The 19,726-nt window shown below is 49.3% G+C and overlaps 1 protein-coding gene across 3 annotated transcripts in view; it reads left to right on the top strand.

Annotated features, from left to right (window-relative positions):
- The window catches only part of LOC144943445 (insulin-like growth factor 2 mRNA-binding protein 1), a 61,976-nt gene that overhangs the window by 23,135 nt on the left and 19,115 nt on the right, over nt 1–19,726 (top strand). The window contains exon 1 of one of the 3 annotated variants that reach the window (XM_078870866.1): nt 13,454–14,188. The exons of the other annotated variants lie outside the window; for them this stretch is intronic. Coding sequence (XP_078726992.1) covers nt 14,157–14,188 — 32 coding nt within the window. The 5' untranslated portion in view covers nt 13,454–14,156. Of the gene's footprint in view, nt 1–13,453; nt 14,189–19,726 lie in introns of those variants that run through there. 3 annotated transcript variants of the gene reach the window in all.

Below are 19,726 nucleotides of genomic sequence, written 5' to 3'. Positions count from 1 at the left end.
GGATATAATTGGAGGCCCTTCATCCAGCAGTGGATTGAAAAAAGGCTGCACATGTGCATGATATTAATCGTGTATATTTGTGAGTGCCAGTTACAAAAATGTGTATGCTGTGCCATTGCAAAGTATGGAGAGAAACCGCGAACGTTTGATGGATTTACACCTCGCGTTAATACACTTGTTTTTAATGCCACATACGATACAGATGGGGCCTCAGAATGGGGGAAACGTTGCAATGCTGGGGCAGCAATTCAGAGTAAGAAAGCTTTAGGCCACCCTCCGCCGTGCACGCGTATACAAAAGCGTCAGCAAACGCGTAAATGCGCATACATTTAAATGTGTTCTACGCAACACGCAAGATTCTGTAATGCTTAAAACGACGTGCGTCAGTGTAGCTGCGTGCATTATGTAAAACTGCGTAATGACTGAACACGTGCGTTGCATTGGCAGTAGGACCACGTGCGTGTAACTGCGATTTTTGCGAAAAGCTCTGGAATTGTGATTTTTAATTTTTTTAAAACCACTGGTACCTTTGAGATGTAGGTATCTAACCAAGATCCTGTGCATGGTGGTGGCAGAGATGGGGGGGGGGGCAGCGGTCATGTGAAATTTTGGTTTTAATCGTCACATCAGAGCCCACTGTCCTTGTGCGCCTGGTGGGACATTAACATGCGCGTGTGCATCGATTAATGTTAATGAACCCCAGCTCAATTCTACGGGGGCATGTGCATACGCCCGTAAATAAAATATAATCTCAAACCCTCTTGTACATTCTGCTGCACGATGGTTTGTCCACAATAGTTTGTCCACCATTGGGATTGTCAGAACTATATTCAATGGCGAAATAATTTGACAGATTAATGAACGCATCATGTGACACGAATGCAGCATCGCATGCGCACGCACGTATGTACGTCCCGATGTTTTTACACCACTGTATATTTTTCTCATGGCCGGGTGGCTCAGCGGCTCTCAGTTGGGAATGTTGCAGGTTCAAATCCTGGTTGGGGGTTGACTCGTCCTATCATCCTTCTGTGGTCGATAAAACAAAGTACCACTTTGGTGGGGAATTCAAAAGGGGTTGACCTATGGATAGACTAACCCCCTAATGGGAATGTGGAATTTCCACCATGAGCTCAGGGCTGTAAACAGGAGATGATCACCACCGCCTCAGTGCTCATTTGTCCAGGCAATGACTTGACTAAGATGTGTGATGTGTGGAGTGATCTCATAGTGTTTCCCACTCTGTGCTGTGATGGTGGTGACGTGCCTTGGATTCCTGGCCACAATGCACTTCAACAATGTGGGCCACTGTTGTCTCGACTTGGCCTGAAAATGATTGCTTGGTGCTGTGTGGGAGCGGAATTGTAGTGGTTGGTGTGCTGCGCTATGAACCTGGTGACCCAGGTTCGATTCCCGCTCACGGCCGACACCAGTGACGAATATCTGAACCGGTCCTTGGCCTCCCCTAGTTCGACTCAGCCTCAAATGAGTATCTGGTACGGTGTGTAAACATTTCCACTAGGCCAGGGGTCGGCAACCAAAATAACAAGAAGAGCCATTTCTTTCCAATTCGGTACAAAATTCAGTATTTCAAGAGCCGCAATGCATCTGAGTACATACTGTACATACGTACATATCGTCAAGAAGCAAACCCGTAAAGAGCCGCATGCGGCTCCGGAGCCGTAGGTTGCCGACCCCTGCACTAGGCAGACAAAGGCCCGTGGTGTTGGCCACCCATCCCCTCGTGCCGTGCCGGCCTTAATAGGTGCTCGCTAGCAGCACTTGCCCCTAGGGTCTGTTAAGTCTATACGGAGGATCTTTGTCTTTTTAATATGTACCATTATTGTCGGGAGACACAAAGGTTGCTGGGTTTTTCTTAACATTTACTGGCCATCGTCATCAGCAGCAGCCGTGGTCTGTACACTACTGGATGAAGTCCTCCCCATTCGATCATCTGCCCTCACGCTTTCACGATGCTGCGATCCATCTCACTGCTGCATGTGAGCTTACCTCATCGCTCCATCTCCACGGTGGCCAGCCCCACCGCCACTTGATTAGAATGGATGATGCTGTACGTGTCTTGCAAGCAACATAGTGCAGCAACACCAGCGACACCACTGCAGTGTGGTACGCCTTGCATTCTGATATTGGGATGGTCTGCATCGCGACTGCCATGGATACAGTTCCGTGAACGTCACTCATTGATTCCTTCGCCCATGTTGAGGACTCTGTCTACCAAACACTGACTGTTTCTTCTCATCCGTACTGTGTTCAAGCACCTTACAACTGCAGGTCACAACACTTGTCTTTCTGCTTCTTCCCACGCACTGCTCTATGTTGGAATGCCCTCCAATCATCTCTTTTCCCATTTTTTTTTTACTCTTGCAACCCAAGTTCTATCCCAGCAACAGCTAACATCAGTGGCAAATTATGTCAGAGCTGGTCCAGCCTTCGCTGCTCTTCCATCTCGCATTGACCAGCGTGGTGAGGTATGGTAAAACAAAAACCCCAAACCTGATAAATATGACATGGGGAGGCCTTCATCCATGAATGGGTTGAGTGACTGGAATCTATTTATGTGCTATGCCCTTCAATGGTGCTGTTAGGCATTTTGGGGCCTGCACTCAGCAGCGATGATTAATAAAAAACACAAGGGGAGGGGTGAATGCCTAGTTTAGTTCTTTTTCAGCGGAGTTTGCGTTATGTCATGCTGATGGGATCACAGCAGTGATGGCGGCGTCGGGCAAGCGGGCTCGGTTGACATTCAAATAAGCTCGGGGACCACACGCCTTTTTAGATGAATGAACGCGCTTGGTTTTTTTTTTACGATGATGCCGAGATGGGAATGCAGAGAAGAGGAAGCGCCGTTATTAAGTGGCGGGTTTATTACTCCAGCGCATCTCGTTTTTTCTTAAATGCTTAGTGGATTTATCGTCTGTCGTTTCCGTACTGCCATCTTCGCTTGGGATCAATCTCGTTTCGTGTTGGTGCTGTTTGTTTACGGTGGCCGTCCAGGCATTTAAACAATGCAAAAATAAAAACCTTGTTAGTAGAGTAATTACTTCAAAATGTGATATTGGTTTTAGAATCACTGTGCCATCATGAATTGTTGGGTATAGAGGATGTGTATAGAGATGGCCCGGTGGCTAACAGGGCTTCAATGGTTGTGTCGGAGCGGCGAGCCAACGCTGCCGAGTTCCTGGGTTTGAATCTGGGCAGCCAACCGTGATGAAACTGGGTTCTCGTACACAGAGAGTTGACGGTGTCAGTCCGGTCATCAGGCTTAGACGAATAAAGTTTCAGACGATTCACATGCGGCTGGACACTCACTATTCGACCTCTGTCCGTGCTGGCTCGGAGAGGCTGAGCAAAAATGCTCGTGATCTCCTGTTGCTGAGTAATCTTCCGGGGCCATTGATTGACATGTGACTGCCGACTAAGGGAATCCCACATGGACTTTTTTTTGTTGTTGGTGTGACTGATAGCACGATTGAAATTCGTGACGAAAATATATTTACTTTGAATATATTGAAGCTTCATGGATGCGTTTGCTTGCAGGTACATGGGGATGCAAGCGTGCATTCTCAATAACGGACAAGGTCAACAATATCCGCAATAACGCCTAAACAATAACGAGGCTACACGTTCAGCTCCCGCTGAGTTGGTGGCTTATACTAAGGCTGAGGATTGTACACGCGATGTTGTTGGTCACGTGATGTGCATGCAAGACATCATGGGAGCTGTGTGCCTTCCTGCTGTTTGTGAGCAGCACACACTTTTTGTGTCTTGTTACTTCCAAGTGACAACACCGTCGGCCAAGACCGCAGTCCTTCCCTTTGCTCGTTTTGTTTCTGACGCAGTAGTTTGACGGCGGTCACGGCGCTGGCACGACGACGACTCGCGGTGTCGAGTGTTGCACTTAAACGATGATCTTGATTTCATTGTCCATGCGCCCGTCTGTGCCTTGCAGCAGTTTTGTCAAGAGCCACCTTTTCTCATTTCGTTATATAACGAGGGTTTTCTTTTCAAAAACACAAGGGAGCAGGAAAGAAAGGGCACTTTGGCAAATGCGGCTACCGTCATGTTTTTGTCAAGACTGTGAAGTGTTTTGCGCACTGTGTTGTGAATCCGAAAACATGGGTTTGAATCCCTGCCACGGCTAACATCAGCGGACGAGTGATATCTCGAATGGTTTTGATTGCCACCCGATCGCCAACCTGTGCTGACTGATGTGGTGAAGTATGGTCAAACGAGCATGACTGACACGGTGGGGGCAAGTCTGTCATCCAGCATGGGATTGACAAAGGGCTGACATTTTCTATACTGTTACTGATAATACTGTAATAACAATAATGCCAATTATTTACCCAGCAAAGCTTCAGAGACTCAAGATTATATATTTTTTTCAGTTTTCAGTTTCATTTATTTGGTATAGCCCTGTGAGCCATTCGGCTCTTGAATCGGGTGCAACCGCAACAAACAAAAACATGAACAAGAAACATCCTAAAATGACTACGTGCAAACATCTCAGGAGGGGTCCTACTATGGTTTTGAATGTTTGGCCAAATCCATTCATGAGTGTTGGTCTTCATGTGGGAGAAAATGGGAGTGTCTAGAGAAAACCCTTGCATATGAGGGGATAGCGCCCAACACTGCCATCTCCTGTTGGTGCTCAAGTTTGCCTCAATTCTACCTGCTGTGGGTGATAGCGTTTAACAAAAACAATGTAGAGTTCGGTGTTAGTCTTTTAAGTCACCTACTTAATCTTTTATTGAGATCATAATGGGAATTGATCAATAATATATGATTTAAAAGCTGCTGTTTAACTTGTGTGTGTTTTTTACTGGAAATGTATTTTGGGGTACAGTTCACCGTCGCATATCCAACCACCGTGACCAGTTAACCGCTCGCACCCAGTGCAGTATCTTGCGCACAGTGTAACCGTGATTTTTATACAGACATTTATAAATCCGACCTTTTCGCACGCAGTAATGCATTCACAATTTCGTTTACATCTGCTTACTTGGAAAGCACAGTCAGTGTTCAAAGCAGTTCAACATGTCTTATTGGCCTGAGAAACAATGCATTTTCAATGCGAAAAAATGCATTTGGTCTTAAGTATGAAAATATAAATTGTATGATTATTTAAGCGAAATAAGTCAACAATATCCTGGCATAACACGTTTGTGACATCATCATCGTTGTCTGTCCCTTCATTCAGGTCATGGCGCCCTATGAATTTCCACTCCGGTTATTTCTCCAGCCAGTATCACCGCTGCACTCAATCTCTTAATCACGAATCGTGTAGGACTTTCACCACTGCGCCTATCCCACCTGGATTTCTGTCTTCCCCTGCTCCCGTGTCCTTTGGACAGCAGTCTTTCCGCATATTTCAATCTCTATTTTTTACTCAGATTATTTTTTTCCGGCTGCATTCTGCATGTGAATGAATACAAGGTTGTTTGAAATATCCCATTCATGCACTCTAACGGTGTGTGTTGTGTTATTTTAAAGGTACGTTCTGATATTGATCTGATGCTCAAAAAGAATCAGAATTTGGCAATTGTACAGCTAAATATTGGTATAAACTGCCTTTCAATTTACACATGAATTTGGCACTCAGATCCATAATATTTTTTTCTTATTTCAGTGTAAAAATAATTGATAATCCTCTGCAGTAATCGTTATGCTTATTGTCAGTCCACAATTGTGTAGGCCCTCCCCACGCTGTTGATTATGGGGTTTGTGTAACCATACTTCACCACGCTGGTCCACGTTGGTTGGTGAAGGAAAAGTGGTGGTGGATGGAGGTGCAAGAACCTCTTCAGCAATCAATCTTGGGTCGTCAGATTAAACGCATTACGCGAACGACTCTGCCAGTTTCAATGTAATTTGATTTCTGAAAGAAAACAATCTCATTTAGGTTTTTGTTTAAAAAAAAGGATAAAAATTACATTGCCCTGCCAAAGAAGCTTGAGGTGCCGAATGTTTAATAGAAGATATTCAACAATAGGAATGACATTTATTTTTTTACCGAGGAAAACCTCACCGGGTCTCAACCCTTCCAGAAGGGTCTTTTCGTGAACTGGAGTGCCAGTTTGGTCATTTACATTATTGTTCGTTTGCCTTGTGGGAGGAATCTGGAGCTGCAGGAGAAACGCATATGAGAGGGGATGTTTTGTGAATTTCACTAAAAAGAAATAAATGCAACGGCAGTAAAAACTATTTTTTTAGTAAAATCAAGCGAAAACCACCACCAGCAGCACCACCACGACTGCAGCGGCCACCATGAAACACCGAAGCCAAGGGGGTCGTGTGTGATGCCATCAGATCGGTGCTCCATCGCGCTGCCGATGGAGTGCTGATCTGGGGAGCATATACGTTTAATGTTGAACTTCTTTCGCACCGTACGTAGCCAACCATGATAATCGGAGGTCCTCGAACCACCTCGCATACCCCCCCCCCCACCACCCACACAATCACTCAACCACCTACCGTACAAAGACAAAGGTCCCCCCCGTATAGCCTGAACACACTTAAGCGAGCACCTATGAAGGCCGGAATGACACACGAGGGGGTGGGTGGCCAATACCATGTCCGGCCTAGTGGTGATGTTTACACCACACCAGGCACTCATTTGAGGCGGAGTCGACCTAGGGCAGGCCCACGACCGAGTCACCGGTGTTGGCCGTGAGCGGGAATCGAACTCGAGTCGCCGGGTTTGTAGCGCAGCGCGAACTGCTACACTACCGCTCCCCACAGTACCCCCCCCCTCTACACACAACATACACATACCCCTCCCCATCTACCCAATCACTCACCCCACCCTCTCCACACAATCACCCACACAAGCACCCCCCCTACACACACAATCAACACACAACCACCTACTACCCTCCCTCTGCACACAATCACCAACGCACCCCTCCACACACACACCCCCAACATCCACCCATCTCCCACCCACCCACACATCCCCCCCACCCACACATCCCCCCCCTCATACATCCCCCCCACACACACATCCCCCCCCACACACATCCCCCCCACACACATCCCCCCCCCACACATCCCCCCCCACACACATCCCCCCCCCCACACATCCCCCCCCCCACACATCCCCCCCACACAATGCCCCCCCCCCCCACACATCCCCCCCACACATCCCCCCCCCCCGCAATCCCCATTCCTTCTCTGATGCAGCTTTCTATCCAGTTCCAGCCGGTTTTGGCAGCTGGAACTGGAGGCTGTCCTGGCCCGGGTGACGCCCCCTTTCTCCCCCTCTACTCAATGGAGGTTGGTGGTGGTGGTGGGGGAGACAGGGAGAGTTGGGAATGGGAAGAGGAAGGCGGGGGAGAGATTTTGGTGGGAGGGTGATGAGAGGTAGTAGCAATTAGGGGGTGGGGGGGGAAGTGGTGGAGATTCTGGGTGGGTTTGGGGAGGTAGGATGTGTGCGTGGGTGGTTAGGGGTGGAGTGGGTGGTTAGGGGTGGCCTGTGAGGATTGTGGTGGTGTGAGCGGTGCTGTTGAATGAGACGGGATGCCTTCTTGCTAGGTGCTCGCAACACTGTACACTGGGATCTCCCTCTTGGTGGGAACACATAACGTTCTCGAGAGAAACGCAGCGTTCTTGGCGTTGGTGCCCCCCCCCCATTTTTTAAATTGAGTCGCAGTAAGAGAAGGGGCCCTAGCGTTGGCCAGTGATCAATGGTGGAGCCGTGTTGGTGTTTGGCAGCGGGGGTTTAATGCGCACCCTCACGAGCGTTCTGGCGGAAATCTGGCATGCATCGTGCTCGCTCCAAGCTGGTGGATTTTTTTGATATTTTGTTCAATGTCCAAAAAGCTCGGCGATAATTATAATGAATTTGGAGTCATTTGTCAAGCCACTACTGGATGAAGGGACTACTCATGCCCTGTCGGTAATTGGGATTGTTTAGAGCAGCGGTCCCCAACCTTTTTGGCACCAGGGACCGGTTTCGTGGAGGACAATTTTTTCACGGACCGGGGTGGGCGGGGGTTCATCACTGGGTCTTTCTCCCTTTTCAAAGAAGCTCTCCAGCGACGTTTGTTTTTTACTCATGGTGGCTAGGGGTTAGCAGCTTGTGGGCTTACCAAAACTGTGACCGAGACAAGTGCTCAGGGCGGGAAAGAAGCACGGACGGAAGTGATAAATAAAACAATGGGGGCGGGCCACGAGCAGACTCGCCACTCACCTGCTGCTGTGCGGCCAGGTTCCGAACAGGCCACGGACCGGTACCGGTCCGTGACCTGTTGGTTGGGGACCCCTGGTTTAGAGCATCCTTCGCCTTGTCAATGCGGGTTTTGGTGAACGGACGGAGAGGACCATCAAACCGGTTCAGATATCATTCACCAATGATATTAGCCGTGGTTGGGAATCAAACTAGGGACGCTGGCTTTATTGATAGAGCTTTCGGCAAAACGACTGCATCACCGTTATAGCCTTTATCTTAACACAGCAAGAGCGTTCCCATGCTCACATGCGTGGAAGGAAATACTCATGTTTTACTTGCAGTAGTGGGAATTCTATGTTCTCTTGGATGGGACAAGTCTTACCACAAGACTATCACTTAATTAAAAAATCAACGGATTACTTGTACCCACCATTGCTATACGATGATGTTATTGGTGAGTATCATTTTGATGAAGTTGATGATCATCATTCAGTTCGGCTGACCATGTCTGAGATTTTAACCCCATAACCTCATGGCATCCCTATCACCTGAGCGATTCACAGTTTATGCGAAAGGAAATTATAAGCTCACATTTATTATGTCCTTTTTTTCCATTCAATTAAAACTTTTGTTGTAGCCAAGGGATTTTTGCCTTAGTTTCCTTATTTAAAATACAGCTACTCTCTCGTTTGCGTCTTTATAATTGCTGCAGTGGTTGCGGTTTGGTTTAGAAATCCTCCGTTTAATGCTTGTTGGCACATATATTTAAAGTCATTATTATGACATGAAGATCTATTAAATATATTTTTTAATTCAATCATTGAAACATGTTATGAAACATGTTAAAATATATAATTTCACTTGATTTAATAATATCGACGATTTATAATTAAGTCAATTATTTACGCGCTGAGTTTCGACACCCATTTTCAGGTGGGATCCACTGGGATGTTTGGCCAGAGTCTTGAAAATACAGAATGAGAATAATGCAAAAAAAAATGTTAGTTACTAAATTTCACGAAGTTTTTTTAAGGAACTTTCTGCTATGTTTTGTGGCATTTGGGCCACACTTGGCCGCCCTCCTTGATGCTGAGAGACGGAGTTACGTGTACATTGACAGATTTTGTTCGCAGACGCAGTCACCCAGCTTATAATTCATGTCGGACCTTTTGTATAAACTTGGCCATGTGTTCGTTGGCGTTGGTACAGTCCCCTAAGTTGGCTGCACTTCCGCTGCATGGGATTTAAATGTTGGTGCTTTGGTCAACGATGATGATGCCCCATTGTCACTGGTGGTAAAGAATAACCCACTTGGACTTGTTGACATAATGGAGCTCTCGGAAATAATGTCCACACTGCTTTTCTGCCACGCGCTGCGATCGCATTCCGTCTCTGATCACTGCGAGGAGTATCGCTCTCGATGCCCGTGAGCGATGGGGACCTGGTGGGTTGTGACGTGAATTTGCGTTGGAGAGAAGAAAACAAAAACGAACAACAGCTAGCTGTATTATGTAAAAAAAAAGGAAATGGAGAGAATTCATCAATCGCAAGCGAGCTTTTGTGATCACGTGGACGTTTTCATTGGTTCTCATGAATCATGTGCTCTTGTAGGCTGATATGTGATTGGTCAAGAATGTATCTGGAGAGGCTTCATTTAGGTGCGTGCAACTATTTTTCAAAGCCCTGTGAATTTGTACCATATTTCATGAAACCACATGTCAAGTGTCAGCTATAGTTCAGTGGGCAAAATCAACAGGGGGCTCCCATTTGTAAGGACATGAGTTCGAATCTCAGCCAGGGTTGACTCGGACCACCATCATCGGTCGCTGATCATCGTCGATCGTCACCAACATCTACATCATGACCATAACCAATGTAATCAACAATAATGTTGATATATTGGGCACCACTTGGTACAGTGGCGCTCTAGTCCCTGGCATAGGAATGTGACATTTCCACCACTGACTCTGGAAGAGTCAAATGACCAAAGCACATAAAAAACATGAGCTTTCGGCTGAAAGGAAGTTGCACAAATACACAACCTCACAGTAAAAAAAATGGAATCCTAATAATACACGTTCACATGTCATTGGTGCCGTTTGAAGGCTATTATATATACCGTATAGGTTTAGAATGTACCGTATTGCTTATTTATGGTATAATTGAACAGTTTTGAAACTACACAAAACTGAATGCAGCGTCACCGTCCTGGTGTGGTCAAAACCCCAGTGCATCCGAGTACGTCTGACACCAGCGCGTTATCTTCTGAGCGTTTTTCCCTTTCCGATAAGCGTGGAAAAAATTATTTCAATTTGATTCGCTGCCACAATTGGTTGTAAAACGCTGTGGAAAACTCTCTTCCCCAGAACATTCGGTCGAGTCTTTTACTTTTCACATACCTTGATTTTAATGTATAATTTTTTAAATCTCTTAATCGGTTAATTCGTGAAGGTTTAAAAAAAAATTCATGGTTTTTTCTTTCAGTTTTTGTCATTAACGATGTGTTATTAAGCTTTTGGTGATTTTATGTGAAGCGATGTGAAGCCTTGTTTGAATGGCTCTGTACGAAATCAAATTTCAGCTAGTTAGTAAAAAGAGGTACTGTGTGATTACTCTAACGATAACTCACATTTTAGTGTATGAAACGTGCGTCCGAAATTACGGAACCGCCCTGAATTTGAATGTGACCCCGTGGAGCCCGTGGAGCTTGATTTATTGTTCCTGTGATCACCGAGGAGAGCCTCGCTGAGTCTCCAGTCACTTTTTCAGGTGGCCCTTGCCAAGTTTTCCCAGTAGGGCGGTGATGTTGCCCCATGCAATCCCAATTGAGGTACAGTAAAACCTTGGATTGCGAGCATAATTTGTTCCGGAAACGTGTTTGTAATTCAAAGCACTCGCATATCTAAGCACTCGTATATCACAGCACTCGCATATCAAAGCACTCGTATATCAGTTGTGATCACGTGACGCTCGGCAGACACAGCGTATACACGTACTACTCGTATTGCAAGACCTCGCTCGTTTATCAAATTAATATTTATTTAAAATGTTTGCTCGTCTTGCAAAACACTCACAGACCAAGTTACTTGCAATCCAAGGTTTTACTGTAATTGTGAACATATTTTTCAGCATGGGGAGGTTTGGCCAATGCCCGTCACGTAACGTTCATCTAATTACGGGAGGAAACCAGAGAACCCGGAGGAAACCCCCGTGCAGAACAGGCAGACAGCATACAAACTCCACGCAGAAATTACGCCCGAATCAGTAATGAAACCCAGCTACCTCTTCCTGCGAGGCACATGTGTTACCGCTGCGCCAACCTGCCGCTCGATTGTGAATTTTCTCGGTGCCATGCATCGGTCTGTGTGATCGTTACTAGTTGATACTCGACCTCAATGTTTTGTGTTTGGCACAGCCTATTTGGCTGGCTTTCCAGGCCGATCAGACGCTGGTGTTTCTGAGCCTTGTTAGGTGAACCGTCGCCGGTCCAGTGCACCGCTCGCTCGTCACGGGAAACCCACGGTCCCTCCGTGTGGATTGCGCTTTAGGGTCTGGGTTGGGAGGGGTAGCGGGGGGGTTAGATGAGGTCACCTTCGCTCCAACATTACCTCCAACGTCAGCGATGCAATTCCCAACGCGAAAGCTCCCGCGCAAATGCCACGAGCAGCGTGTGAGTGCACGTTTGTGCGTGTGTGTGTCTTTGAACTGGGTGAAGCTGTAGCGCAGTGGTTAGCGCACTGCCTTACGACACCGGTGATCCCAGTTACATTCCTGATCATGGCCAACGTCGGTGGCGATTGTCCGAATTGGTGCCGGGCCTCTCCCCTAGGTCGGCTCCAAGGTCAGCCGGCTTTCATAGGTGTTCGCTAACAGCACTCGCCCCAACAGTGCATATGGCTATCTTTGTGTTGTCTTTCACTGGACGGCCGGGCAGAGGCAGCTATCCTCGTGTGAGCAAGCCTCTGCATCCGTGTGCAATGCCCTGCTAGCGCCATTTACTTTTAGGCATTCCCCCCATTGTTACCGCACACAGCCACCAGACGAGACTCAGCGGAGATGTCTGTTGAGCAAATCAGCACTGTTGAGTCATTATGCCTCGGCGGCCGGATTCATAGTAAACATCTCCGATTTTGAAGCAGATGATGATGAGCGTAATGTATTGGAGGGGAGCGCTTGGCCATGAACTCGCATGCACATTTATTTGCTTGCGTGTTGCGTTTCGGATTGGGGGGGGGGAGAGATGCGTTCGCGGGGAGGGGGGCGCAGGGGCTTGCGGATGGTGGAGATGATGTTGGGGGGGGTGGCGGCTGTGGGAGAGCATGAGGGGGGCGGCCCCTTGCTGCGGCTCGTGGGTTGTGGAGGAGGCTGGAGGCTCGGAAGGGGGGGGGCGTGGAGAGAGGTGGTGGGCTGTGCTATAAGAGCTGGCACTCGGCCAAAAAGCCCAGCGTGTGCGACCGTTGCTGAGCCCAAGCGAGAGAGAGGGGGCGGGAGAGAGAGACGCGGAGAGGTGGAGTGAGGACACGGGGGGAGAGAGAGAGACCGAGGTAGAGAGAGAAGAGGGAGAGAGCAAGAGACGGAGAGGGAGATGAGCTGAAGCAAGCGCCCCGGCTTTGGAATAACGTTGGTGCCAAATAAAAGTGACAACGGCTCGAATCTTGAGAAAAGAACGAATAACGGCGTACCGTTGCGTCGAGCCGACCGGACAGAGCGAAACGGACCCCGTACCAACACGACTGCCACCGCTGCGCTTTCGATAAAAACCGCGTGTCGCGCACGCAGCGAGGCAAGTTGAGCGAGCGGCTGGTGGGACGCACCTCCGGCGCGATGGAGCTCAGACCGACGGAGCGCGCGAGCATCGTGCGCCGGGACGGGATAATTGGAACCTGGGCTGCGGCGGTGGTGGCAGCAGCGGCGGCAGCAGCGGCGGCAGCAGCGGCAGCCACAGCCCTGCCGTCCTCGGCGGGCGTCTCCTGCGCTCCGAGGGTCGTGGCGACGCGAGAGCGCCAGCGCACGCAGGGGGAACGTGCGCCCGGATCTGCCGCCTGCACCGGTGCCGCTGCCACCACCATCGTCGGGAGCTTGGCCGAGGACGAGCTGCTTCTCGGAGCGACGCCGATTTCCATGTCGATTTTCAGCATCGCGGCCGCCACCGTCGTCTTCGCCGTCCCGTTTGTCGTTCGCTTGCCGCGCTGCCATGAGGACAGCTCGATTTGCGGCTGCGGCGAGGGCGCTCGCTCGCGGACGGCCACTAGCACCGGGCTGCGCAGCCATCGTGGCTGCGGGGCTGCGTGGCGACAGGCACGCGGACTGCATGGCGATGGTGAGAGACTGCGTAGTTGAACTCGGACTGCAGAGCGACAGCCGCGCGGACTGCAGAGCACGCGATGACGTAGATTTGGACCGCGTGGCGACACCGACCACGACATACGGACTGCGTGGGGACATAGAGCCGGACTGCGTAGCGATGGAGCCACAAGCCTGCAATCAGTGAAATGCGGACTGCGCAACGACTCGTGGACCGCGTAGCGGTGGACAGAATGCGCAGCAACACAGGGACTACGTAGCGATGGAGGCAGAACCGCGTAGCGACGGGGCGCGGAAGCCTCCGCGCTCGCGTAAACGCACCGACGCTCGGCTGGCCGAGGTGCTAACGGACGGTGGCGTTGCGACCGCGGCAACTGCAGGTGAATTAACGAGCGCCGCCGAAGTCGGTGTGAGCGGCGTTAATCGACGGCCTCGTTGACACCGCCCGGTAGGGTCGGCCCACTGCTGCTCCCCGCACGAGCGTCGGCGAAGTGTCGCGATCTCTCGAGTGAGATTGCGCGCGCCGCCGCCTTGGAGGAGATGGCTCGAGGTTGGGAACGACGGCGGCGGAGGCGCTCGTGACCGACCGACCGATATCGCTGACTGAGCGCCACGAAGAAACCTCGGCCGTGAAGTCCACACAAACGATCCGACTGCCGCGATGAAATTGCCAGGGTGGCCCAGGTTGGAGAGGTGAGTCCCGTTTGTTGGTCGACGGACCTGAGAATGATGCCACCTTCGGATGCAACGTGCGGCCGCTGGGAGGGTCGTGCTCGGGGAGCACCTTGAGCGATTTGACGGCGTCGGTGGACCATTCACAGCGTAATTTTTGTTGTTGTTGCAAAAAGCACCTACTCGGCAATTGTAAGAAACACATGCGCGTGTTGTACGTTGTTTGTATATGTCATACGGGGAATGGGGACAGCAGTGGCAGTGCATGCAGTCGCTGTGCTGCGCTTTGAACCCGGTCGTGACCTTGGTTTGATTCATGGCCAGGGCTAACATCTGTGGCGGCAAGTGATGTCTGGACCATCCCTGGCCCCCTCCCCCACCTCCACAAATGGCACCGACCGGGCATCGTGAAGTATGTTCCAACGAACCTCGTGACTGACACACGGCGTACAGAGGCCTCGATTCAGCGATGAACTGACAAAAGGGCTGGAATGTATTCTTGTTTATTCATGGCAAGATGCACCAAGTGAACTTTACGCTGTAATAGTTTTACGACCTACTGGGGGCACCCACGTATGCATGCGCCGGTGTTTTTCACTGGTTTGCCTCTCGGCCTTGGTTGTTGGCTGTTTGAGACACACATCGGCTGGAACTGGAACATTTATTCCATGAATCGGACGTACGTGCTGTTGGCGAGGAAGTGGTTATGGCGCAGACTTCCTAAACGCCGGCAAATGCCGCGTGCGCGTGTGCGGAGTTCACTTCCCGCTCACGGCCAACACCAGAGACGATTATCTAAAGCAGTGCTGGGTCTCTCTTATTTTGTCTCGGACTCAAATGAGAACCTGGTGTGGCGTGTAAACATCAGCACTGGGGAGACAAAGGCGGCCGGGCGTGGTTCAGTCCACGTGTGTTATTGCGAGGGGCCAGCACCGTCCGTGAAGGCTATACGGGGCTCATCAGGGATTTCTTATTTTGTCTGGAGCTCTCTTCTCTCATCTCAGCACCTCTGTTGTCCAAATCTATATTTTCTCAAAACTTCTCTATCTCAAGCTCTACGTCTTCCGTCTTCTCACGAGGAGTTTATACATCGAATGGGGGGGGGGGGGGGCACCATTATAATTTATGATTTGTGACTCTAATGGGGCCAGCACCAACACTGATTCTGCACTTCCAACCCCCGTGACCCCCTGTTCTGTCTCTTCCTCCTTACTCGCATTCTTTGATGTTGCTTGCCCAGCTGATGTCCATTCTGCCACGTCCTCTCGAGCTTTATGCTGGAGTGTCAGCGCTCTTGTCTGATGGTGAAACATCCCCGTTAAATCAAGGGCCACTGTGCTTGTTCAATGCCTTTAGCGAACAACCCCTTGGAAGCCATGTCCAGTGGTACCTGCCTCGGATCCTGTTAGGTCATGTAAACCTCGGCCATATTTCGTTGCACCCATTTATCAAAATAAATGTGGACACCGAAGTTAAACCGGTTGGTGGTGGGGTTAACCGTGGGTGCTTTCTCTCTTCCGAGCCATTGGGGCAGTGTAGAGGAGGAATTTTAAATGTTATTTTAACTTTACCAGGTAATGCCCACTGAGCTATGTCGCTTGCTTTGCAGAAGAGACCTGGTAAAAAATGATAGTTCAATGAAGTGGCTTATCATCGGGAAATTTATACCAGCCAAATTTTTTAAATGCGTGATTCTAAATGTGGAGGTAAAAAAACGGAAGACGCGGAGAAAAATCCACATGACCACGGGGGAAGAGACATGCAAACTCCAAATATACAGGTGTCAGGGTCGGGATCAAACCCACGACCTCCTGTATACCAGGCGAGGTAGTTCACGTCTTGCCACCACAGCACCCTTAAGAGTTAGAGGGGCGGAGGAAAGTGTTCTGCCTGTAGTGACGAACGTTCTCAGCGTAGGAATATCCTTCAACTATAAAGCAGAATGCTTCGTACTCGCGTGTTGGATATAAATGATATACATTGTCGACTGCCAACAGGTGCCAGCTGTCATACATATATCTGTTCTTGACCGAGAGAGTGACTGATGTGAATTGACATTCTACAAGGGATAGAAAGCTGAAACTTGGCACAGATGTAGTCGAGTCTATGCTTATAACCAGAAAACAATAACAACCCAAACAGTGTGTTTGTGCCACCAAAAATAGGTTGATTTGTTTCAATCCGAATATTTGTACTGGAGGAATCCGATGAGCTATAAACCTCTTTTTCACAGATGTCCACTCATAGGGGACAATCAACCTGGAATTGTACATTGCTTTATGTCTCGCACTAAATACAAATATACAACTTCAACAATCATGAACCAAGTAATTCACCTGTCGTGGAGTGTGATGCTAAAGCCAATGCAAAGTTGAGCGAAGCCCGGTTACTAGATTGGTAAATTTCAGCTTTTCGGTTTGAGCCGTTGTTAGGTTGGTCATGGAGCCCATTGGGGGGATGGTCTTTGTTTCTGTGTTTCATGCCCTGGCTTGCAATCGAAAACATAACACCTGGTGCAGGCCCTTGGCCCCGTGACCCCTTGTGTCAGTAAGCCTTCGGCACTCTGCATGGCATCGTAGTACATCAAACCGCAGTGATGTCAGTGATTTTAACACGTAAGCTTTCACGACCAATATCATCCATAGAGGTTTTTGGGTTAGATCGCGTGAAAAAAAATGTGTCGTTAAAACCCGCCGCCACCTGACACAGCCAACTGTTAAGGGTTGTCACGTAAACGGAACATGCCAATTCGTCACTAGCACAGCACGCCGGTGTGTTGGAGAGCCAAGCCACAACATTTCCAATCGGAGTACTATGTCAGATTGTAAATGTTGTGGCTTGGCTCTGAGTACGACGTCAGAATGTAAATGTTGTGGCTTGGCTCTCCAACACACCGGTGTGCTCTACTAGTGACGAATTTGCACGTTCTGTTTACGTGACAACCCTTACTAGTTAGCTGTGTCGGGTGGTGGCGGGTTTTAACGACATATTTATATATTTACGCGATCTAACCCAAAACCTCTATTATTGATGTCAGTTATGTTACTGCCACATAGTGGTAGCGATTGGCTGTTTATTGCTGCTGCTGCTATTTCCGCCACCCGTCACTGTTGCTATTGTTGCTGCTGCTATTGTCGCTGCTGCTATTGTCGCTGCTGCTGTGTACAGATGAATAAACGCCCCTGAGCCGGAGGTGGCCGCATGGCTGAAGAGGCTAATATCGTGTCAGATCAGATCATATATCACTCGCTTGGCACATGGTGAGTGTCTCAGGTTTGAATTTGGGTTTCAGCCACCGTGATTTCAACTGAGTTGTCAAATATTAGCAAGTTGATGGTCTGATACCGGTCACCAATGGCCACACAAAAAAACAACACACCATTTAAAATGTTCTTTTCGCCTCATTTTGCACATTCTCACAATGGGAACTATAAAAAAATATTTCTTTGAGTGCCGTGTGCCGAACACCAGCTCGTAGCGGGGCATGTGAGAAGCTGCACCACCAAGTGTCGGTAAGAGGCACTTGTAAGAAACCTCACAAGTAGTTCTGTGACATCTGCAGACTCCGCCCTTCTGCGCGTACCTCGATCCCGGCTGCGTTCCCGGAGTGAGCGGGCATCTGCTGTGGCTGCACCATGGTTATGTAATTCCCTACCTTTGGAAATTCGTTTATCCGATTATGTGGATACATTTAAGTCTCGTCTTAAAACATCTTCTTAATTCTCCGTGTCATTTGGCCTTTCCTTTTTCTTACAAGGTGCCTTGAAACATTCGTGGAAAGCGCCTTACAATTAAATGTAAGTTATTATTTTTATCAGCTTCCAGAAACTGTTCTCTGACTCTCTTCTGTTTTCCGTGAATGTTGGAAATGCAAGTGATGCTGATGGCACAGTTGTATAATTTTTCAGATGCGCTTCTGCGGTCATCTGGAATGCTCTTCCGATATTAGGAAGCCACTGGAGCTATGCACTTCAAAATCAGCTGGATTGAAAACTAATTTGTTTAGAACCGCTTTTTGTGTTTAGTTTGTTGTCCTTCCCCCGCACCTCCGATTAGCACGGTTGGCTATGTACCGTGCAGAAAAGTACATATATAACGTGACGAAAAAACACTTGGTCTCTCGGACTCGTTGTGTTGGGTTGTAAGTGTCTGTGTGGCCGGGCTTGGCTATACGTTGTACTCATTGTGGGCTACGTGGTCTTGCAGTGTCTGGAAAGATTGGGAATATCGTCTTATTGTAGGCCTGGGCTGCGAGGTTGCCAGGAGATACCTGCGAAAACAGTGGATTCTTTTGAATCTATCTGCGTGGTGCTTTGGGAGTTACCGCCTCGCGATTGCGTGATGGGTTTTTTTCCCGAGTTTCTTCTGGAAAAAACATGGCAATGGAGTGGGACCTTCCAAAAAAATGTCTTGAGATTCGGTGAGGCCTTTCCTGAGGGTTGATATAATTCTTGTCATTATTATTACACCACATGTTAGTAGACTGTCACCCATGCCGTGGCCCTCGGTGGTATTTCTACACTTCCACACTTTTCGCCCTTTTGCTTTTCACTGATTTTTCCATCCGCAACTTCCCCTCTGTATCCCAACCCCAATATCCCGACCACCACCCCCCCCCACCATCGCCACCACTCCACCCGCACCCCACCACCACCCCACCACCACCCCACCACCAACCAAACACCACCCCACCACCAACCAAACACCACCCCACCACTACCCCACCATCACCACCACCCCACCACCAACCAAACACCACCCCACCACCACCCCAACTAACCCCTTGCTTGTACTTGCCTTCACATTCCTGACATGCCATGTGGCATTCACATGCACAGGGGTAGATGTGGCTGGTGGGTGGGGGGGTGGTTGCGAGGTGGCTGTGGTGGGGATGGGGTTTGGTTGCAGTGCTTTTCTGCTGGGGCGGGAGTGGTGGTGGTTGGTGAGGGGGGGGTGCCACTGCGGCTCTGCTGGGTGAATGGCTATGCGGTTAAGCTATCCGCTGTGTGTGCACGCGCATGCATGCGTGCTCGTGTGTACACGCGTGTGTCATTTGGCTTCCTTCCATTTCGCATTTTAGCTTTCCCTCCACCCTGCCCGCCTTCCCCCTCTCCCCTCATGCTGTTCAAGCGCTGCCGCGTTTTTCTCTTTGAAGCAAGCGGTGATCGGAACCCATTGATTGCTGCTTTCAGAGCCGTTCTCCCTACATCAAACATTTGATATTTTTCAGCATAAACCCCACCACTGCCCAGTTTGTGCAGGATTCCTCCACGTTTAACTTCGACGATTGCCTCACCCAGTTCTCTCGACCCCGTTTACAGGACGGGGGTCCTGCGTCGTGCCCTTTGACCAATTTTCCCCTTTAATGTGCGAACTTATTCACAACCATTGCGCTCACCTGAGTCTCTCGACCCCGTTTACAGGAGGGGAGGCAGGGGGGCAGGGGCAGAGGGTCCTGCTTTTTTCACCGTTTGGCAAATTCCTCCTTGCGTCCGTGACTTTAATAATGTCGTCGTTCGTCGGAAAGGATCGGCCACCACGCGGTTGATCCATCTCTGA

This window comes from Lampetra fluviatilis, chromosome 31 (genome assembly GCF_964198595.1).
Source record: "Lampetra fluviatilis chromosome 31, kcLamFluv1.1, whole genome shotgun sequence".
Taxonomy (NCBI): Eukaryota; Metazoa; Chordata; class Hyperoartia; order Petromyzontiformes; family Petromyzontidae; genus Lampetra; species Lampetra fluviatilis.
The sequence above is the reverse complement of the archived record's forward strand: the minus strand, read 5'-3'. Positions and strand labels throughout refer to the sequence as shown.